General features: G+C 51.4%; 1 protein-coding gene across 1 annotated transcript; it reads right to left on the bottom strand.

The window, feature by feature from the left end:
• Positions 1-3,663: 3,663 nt before the first annotated feature.
• On the bottom strand, positions 3,664-5,779 carry LOC119971837 (dispanin subfamily A member 2b-like). The gene is made up of 2 exons (XM_038808046.1): positions 5,488-5,779; positions 3,664-4,076 (listed from the first exon to the last, which is right to left on the bottom strand). Exons 1-2 carry the CDS (start codon positions 5,683-5,685, stop codon positions 3,873-3,875), a joined length of 402 nt encoding a protein of 133 aa, XP_038663974.1. The 5' UTR covers positions 5,686-5,779; the 3' UTR covers positions 3,664-3,872.
• Between the last annotated feature and the right edge of the window lie 1,634 nt (positions 5,780-7,413).

The raw sequence follows: 7,413 nt of genomic DNA, 5'->3' as shown, positions 1-7,413 counted from the left end.
GGAACTGGTTGCGTCCCACATTACGATTGTGCTAGCCCATTGGAACTGGTTGCGTTCCACATGGCGATGGTGCTAGCCCATTGGAACTGGTTGCGTCCCACATGGCAATGGTGCTAGTCCATTGGAACTGGTTGCGTTCCACATGGCGATGGTGCTAGCCCATTGGAACTGTATGCGTCCCACATTACGATTGTGCTAGCCCATTGGAACTGGTTTCATTCCACATGACGATGGTGCTAGCCCATTGGAACTGTATGCGTCCCACATTAAGATTGTGCTAGCCCATTGGAACTGGTTGAGTCCCACATGGCGATGGTGCTAGTCCATTGGAACTGGTTGCGTCCCACATGGCGATGGTGCTAATCCATTGGAACTGGTTGCGTCCCACATGGCAATGGTGCTAGTCCATTGGAACTGGTTGCGTCCCACATGGCGATGGTGCTAGTCCATTGGAACTGGTTGCGTCCCACATGGCGAAGGTGCTACTCCATTGGAACTGGTTGCGTTCCACATGACGATGGTGCTAGTCCATTGGAACTGGTTGCGTCCCACATGGCGATGGTGCTAGTCCATTGGAACTGGTTGCGTTCCACATGGTGATAGTGTTAGTCCATTGGAACTGGTTGCGTTCTACATGGCGATGGTGCTAGCCCATTGGAACTGGTTGCGTCCCACATGGCGATGGTGCTAGCCCATTGGAACTGGTTGGGTCCCACATTACGATGGTGCTGGTCCATATGAACTGGTTGCGTCCCACATGGCGATGGTGCTAGTCCATTGGAAAGGGTGGCGTCCCACATTACGATTGTGCTAGCACATTGGAACTGGTTGCGTTCCACATGGCGATGGTGCTGGCCCATTGGAACTGGTTGCTCCCACATGGCAATGGTGCTAGCCCATTGGAACTGGTTGCGTCCCACATGTCGATGGTGCTCGCCCATTGGAACAGGTTGCGTCCCACATGGCGATGGTGCTAGCCCATTGGAACTGTATGCGTCCCACATTACGATTGTGCTAGCCATATGGAACTGGTTGTGTTCCACATGGCGATGGTGCTAGCCCATTGACACTGGTTGCTTCCCTCATGGCGATGGTGCTAGTCCATTGGAACTGGTTGTGTTCCACATGGCGATGGTGCTAGCCCATTGGCACTGGTTGCTTCCCTCATGGCAATGGTGCTAGCCCATTGGAACTGGTTGCATTCCACATGGCGATGGTGCTAGCCCATTGGAACTGTATGCGTCCCACATTACGATTGTGCTAGCCATATGGAACTGGTTACATTCCACATGGCGATGGTGCTAGCCCTTTGGAACTGGTTGCGTCCCACATGGCAATGGTGCTAGTCCATTGGAACTGGTTGCGTCCCACATGGCGATGGTGCTGGCCCATTGGAACTGGTTGCGTTCCACATGGCGATGGTCTAGCCCATTGGAACGACTTGCGTCCCACATGGCAATGGTGCTAGCCCATTGGAACTGGTTGCGTTCCACATGGCGATGGTGCTAGCCCATTGGAACTCATTGCGTCCCACATGGCGATGGTGCTAGCCCATTGGAACTGGTTGCGACCCACATGGCGATGGTGCTAGCCCATTGGAACTGGTTGCGTCCCACATGGCGATGGTGCGAGCCCATTGGAACTGGTTGCGTTCCACATGGCGATGGTGTAGCCCATTGGAACTGGTTGCGTCCCACATGGCAAAGGTGCTAGTCCATTGGAACTGGTTGCGTCCCACATGGCGATGGTGCTAGCCCATTGGAACTGATTGCGTCCCACATGGCGATGGTGCTAGCCCATTGGAACTGGTTGCGTTCCACATGGCGATGGTGCTAGTCCATTGGAACTGGTTGCGTCCCACATGGCGATGGTGCTAGCACATTTATAGTAGCTGAATCGGTACAGTTGTTGAGCCATTTTTGCTTTTGTAAAACACCACTGTTCGTACGTCGGAGTCAGCACTTAGTCTGAAAATCGGAGAGTCCAGCCCAGTGTGTCTACTGTACCTGCATTCCGGAACGCATTGACCCCGCTGTCAAGGTAATGGAGAATCGCAATTTTGCGTCAACTCCCTGAACTCCTGCTACAGGATCTCATCACTCTTCCTGCCTAAGTCTTTAGTACCAATGTGTGCCACGACCTCTGGCTGTTCACCCTCTCCCTTCAGAATGTTAGCATAGTGCGTACCCTCATGACCAAACAGTTTCACCGGGCTGCACAGTGGTCCCAACCTGCACTGCAGTCCCTGCCCCCGCACGTCCCCCTCCTCCCCCCCTTCCCCATCCCCACACCCATCCACGGACGTTCAGCCTGACACCTGGCCCTCCGCACCCCTGGCGCCATTGCTGCCCAACTTTACTGCCAGGGGTATTGTTGGGTGTCACTACCTATGCAAGCAGTACACTCCTTGATCCCTGTTTGGTGCCCGACTGCGTGGGCTACTGTGGGTGTTGGCCTTGGGTGGGCTGCGTGATGCCCCACCTGCGGGTGGCGGCTGGTTGGGAAGGGGGGTTGGTGGGGGGGGGGGATGCAGGGTGGATGGTAGGGGCAAGGGCGTGGGGGTTGGTGGGGTGGGGGCACCTATACGGCTGGTGTCACTCTGCACAATCATGAGCCAAGGTGGGCGGTCAGTTGGGTGGGCAGCAAGATGGCTGCCTTGCAGGCCCTGACAATGTTGATCCATGGCTGGACACCATGTTCCCTTGGGTGGTCACCCTGACTAATTTGGATTCAACATGTACTCCTAAAGAATACACAGTTGATTACTAACATTTAAACTATGCTCATCTACAACTAATCTTAATACTGACATTAATTATGATCTGCTCTCACTCACAATATTTGTACTTCTGACTCTCTCTAGCTAACTTCTGCGCAGACTCACCCACAAGGATTAGCATCACTGCCGATATACTAGTAACTGTAGCACCCTCTAGTGGCTATTCTCAACACTTCATGAATCCTTGCGTTCTTCCAGCCATGATAATACCGCAGCCCCCCCCCCCCCCCCCCCCCCCCCCCCGCTAATCTGCCAGTGACAGGATTGACAGCCCACAGTCACGCTCTGCAAATCCTACCTCCTCTCTCTCCCTCAACAGCCACATCGCTTGTTTCCGATTATTTGAAACCACAAGTGAAACACAGCTTCGGTAATTCCTCCTGGGGGAGGCGGAGCATCACGGAGGCCCCGGACAATACTGGGTCAGGCCTGCTGATGAAATGTGGATGGTGTTTACTGTACGTGCAGAGTAGAACACATTGATGCCACTGTCGGAGCACCAGATCATGGCATCATGTTGGGCGCCTGGCGTCAACCACGATTTTGGCCTCACGACCAATTCTATGCCCAATCGCCTTTCCCGATTCAGGCATAAGCCAATGGCGAATCCCACCGAATGTATTTGAAAGAACAAAGTGTGGGATTCTCCATTTGCTGGCAGCGGACCCATTCCCACAAGTTTCCCACAACATGAGGTGGCCACAATGGGAAATCCCATTGGCAGGTAGCAGGAACGGAAAATCCCACTGCTAGCGATGGCAAGCAGCCCAGGAAGCTGCAGCTGGCGGACTGCAGCGTACCGCCCAAAGATTTTGCTACAGTCAATTGGAAGTGCTCATTGTTGAACACAGGAAACTTGCCCATTAAACACCGAGAGTCACCAAACCTTTTATCAATTGCTTTATTAGTATAATCAAGACCACAACTTGGCCAGGTTTTAAAGAAAATAAATCTGCATTTCTGCACATTAAACACGTAGCATCACATGGTCACTATAGATAGAAAGAAACAACGGTTGACAGAGTGCATTAAGGTGTGGAAAATAATTCTGCAATAAAACCATCGCGGGCAATGAGTCGCTGCCACCAGCACTTCAATTCCAACCTTTAGGGTAACCAGAATAGTTTGGGGTTTGATGTACTGCCTGCGCCACTCGAAACACACCAGCGATTGCCAACACAATGATAAGTAGGATGAAAAGAACGCTCAGCACGGTGGCCACAATGTTGAGTGTTCGGGCTGTGGATCCGTATTGCCGAGACCCTTCTACATCGCCCACAGTCTTCCGATCTCTGGACTAAAATGAAACAAGTGTGAATATATACAGCACCACCTGAAAATGTTACTGCTATCTGAACACAATATAGCGTGAGATGTTCTGGTAACTTGGAAAAGCTCATAGTCTTTGCAAGGTACTTTATCGAAAGTAGCAATTTCACTGTTACAGTTGGAACTGTGTTATCCAGTTTAATTTGTAAAGGTAATCAGGAAATTACAGCAGGACTGAACTGAGGGAGTGCTGCACTGTCAGAGGGTCAGTACTGAGGGAGTACTGCACTGTCAGAGGGTCAGTACTGAGAGAGTTCTACACTGTCAGATGGTCAGTACTGAGGGAGCGCTGCACTGTCAGAGGGTCAGTACTGAGGGAATGCTGCACTGTCAGAGGGTCAGTACTGAGGGAGTGCTGCACTGTCAGAGGGTCAGTACTGAGGGAACGCTGCACTGTCAGAGGGTCAGTACTGAGGGAGTGTTGCACTGTCAGAGGGTCAGTACTGAGGGAGCACTGCGCTGTGAGAGGGTCAGTACTGAGGGAGTGCCGCACTGTTAGAGGGACAGTACTGAGGGAGTGCTGCACTGTCAGAGGGTCAGTACTGATGGAGTGCTGCACTGTCAGAGGGTCAGTACTGAGAGAGCGCTGCACTGTGAGAAGGCCAGTACTGAGGGAGTGCTGCACTGTCGGAGGGTCAGTACTGAGGGAGAGCTGCACTGTCAGAGGGTCAGTACTGAGGGAGCGCTGCACTGTCAGAGGGTCAGTACTGAGGGAGTGCTGCACTGTCAGAGGGTCAGTACTGAGGGAGTGCTGCACTGTCAGAGGGTCAGTACTGAGGGAGTGCTGCACTGTCAGAGGGTCAGTACTGAGGGAGCACTGCACTGTCAGAGGGTCAGTACTGAGGGAGCGCTGCACTGTCAGAGGGTCAGTACTGAGGGAGTGCTGCACTGTCAGAGGGTCAGTACTGAGAGAGTGCTGCACTGTGAGAGGGACTGAACTGAGGGAGTGCTGCACTGTCAGAGGGTCAGTACTGAGAGAGTGCTGCACTGTCAGAGGGACTGAACTGAGGGAGTGCTGCACTGTGAGAAGGCCAGTACTGAGGGACTGAGCGTGACTGCTCTTTCAGAGAGCCAGCACAGACTGGATGGGCCAAATGGTCACTTTCTGTGCTGTCAGTTTCCGTGACAGTCAGTCTGTGACACTTTGTAGATTACATGTGTTTAATTTGTAACAGTTTGGCGAGTAAGAAATAGACACAAATGATTAACAACACGGCAGAGATTGCCCAGTGAGACTTTCTCATTGTTAAACACAGTCCAGCAGCCCCGGGATATCACAGTTCTGTGAACTTTTAACAAGAGAATTAACAAAACAGGTTCTACCCCTCTTCTCGGCGTCTCTGCCCCCCCCCCCCCCCCCCCCCCGCGGTCTCACTCACCTTGACGGAGAAAACCAGCGCCACGAATCCCAGGCAGCAGCAATTCATGTAGAAGAAGTTGAAGATGGACCAGGGCAGGTGGTCCCGGATGGGGGGCATATTCGGGGCCATGGTAATGACGGTGGACTGGACCTGCTGCTGCCCCTGGTACGGATAGACGCCGGGATTCATCGGCACTTGGTCTGCTCTGTACTCCATCCTGGTCCCGGTGGCAGTGAGAGGGGAAACTGAATGTGGACCACCTTGAACTTGGCAATTTATAGAGCGGGGCGGAGCGAGAGACTGAACCCACCCCCAACAGCCCAACTGATAGGATCTGTCATCCTCCCAGAGACACACACCCAGAGACAGGCTACATGCAGAGGCAAGTTAGACACACACTCTGTATTCCTCCCAAAGGCAAAAAACAAGTGTCAGGAATGTGCAAAGTTAATAAGATAAACAGTGAATTTTGAGATGCAAGTAAAATAACAGACAAGTAACAAGACTAGCAGGCATCTAGAGGAATAATGGGATGCGATTTGGTCAGTAACAGAATTAGTTGGAGGCTAGAGACATTGAGGTGTGAATGGCTGTATTAGAAACATTGTGAGCCAGGGATCATTGGGGATACACAAATAGTCACTTCGCAAGGCAAGGAATTTGAGCAAGGTAGACGGCAGAATCAATAGAGGGGAGTATCAAAGAGATTTAACAGTATAATTGTTTGCACAGTCATCAGGGAGGAGACTTGTTCTCCATGCAGCAGGCAGAAACGCAGTTCCATCTGTAAACTGAACCACAGAGGTATGTTCCAGTTTACATTTCGAGCCCCGCCAGATTTGGGGTATTCTTCTTCAAACAATGCATTTTCATGCCTTCACTGAACCAGGAAGTGACGTTTTCCCAGACTTGATTGTGTGGTAATTATTAACTGGATTTGACCTTTAGAGTTACTAACATTGGATGTTAGTAACATTGGATGTTCACCACAATTCACAGCAACACTTGGCAGGACTGCAAAGCTTTGATCTGATCGGTTGGATGTGAAATTGCTCAGCTCTTTCTATTACTGTTACTAGAACTAGAGGACACAATCTCAGACTAAAGGGATGATCCTTTAAAACAGAGATGAGTAATAGGGGCAGCAGGGTAGCATGGTGGTTAGCATAAATGCTTCACAGCTCCAGGGTCCCAGGTTCGATTCCCGGCTGGGTCACTGTCTGTGTGGAGTCTGCACGTCCTCCCCCTGTGTGCGTGGGTTTCCTCCGGGTGCTCCGGTTTCCTCCCACAGTCCAAAGATGTGCGGGTTAGGTGGATTGGCCATGCTAAATTGCCCGTAGTGTCCTAATAAAAGTAAGGTTAAGGGGGGGGTTGTTGGGTTACGGGTATAGGGTGGATACGTGGGTTTGAGTAGGGTGATCATGGCTCGGCACAACATTGAGGGCCGAAGGGCCTGTTCTGTGCTGTACTGTTCTATGTTCTATGTTGTTTAGCACACAAGTAGTCCTGTGTTGTAGTTTCACCACGTTGATACTGGTGTTCCTCTGGCATGCCCTCCTGCATTCTTCATTGAACCAGGGTTGATCTCCTGGCTTGGTGGTAATGGTAGAGTGGGGGATGTTCCAGGCCATGAGATTACATATTGTGGTTATGTACAATTCTGATGGCCCACAGCACCCCATGGGTGCCAGTCTTGAGTTGCTCGATCGGTTCGAAGTCTATCCCATTTTGCACAGTGTCAGTTAGTTCAGTTGCGAAGCACCATCAGCAGTATGTGTTCAATTCCGTATGGGCTGAGGTTTTCTATAAAGACTCCGCCTTCTAAACTTTGCCCCTTGCCTGAGGTGTGGTGACCCTCAGATTAAATCAGCACCAGTCAGCTTTGTGAGGTTATGCACTTTGGAAGGAGGAATGGAGGCATAGACGATTTTCTAAATGGGAAAA

This window comes from Scyliorhinus canicula, chromosome 9, assembly GCF_902713615.1.
Source record: "Scyliorhinus canicula chromosome 9, sScyCan1.1, whole genome shotgun sequence".
NCBI lineage: Eukaryota > Metazoa > Chordata > Chondrichthyes > Carcharhiniformes > Scyliorhinidae > Scyliorhinus > Scyliorhinus canicula.
The sequence above is the reverse complement of the archived record's forward strand: the minus strand, read 5'-3'. Positions and strand labels throughout refer to the sequence as shown.

What these genes read in the sequence shown, in the direction of transcription:
- LOC119971837 (XM_038808046.1), bottom strand. Translation starts at nt 5,685, where the DNA reads ATGGAGTACAGAGCAGACCAAGTGCCGATGAATCCCGGCGTCTATCCG. An exon ending in CGCTGGTTTTCTCCGTCAAG is followed by an intron (nt 4,077 to 5,487) that starts GTGAGTGAGACC and finishes GTTTCATTTTAG; the next exon opens with TCCAGAGATCGGAAGACTGT.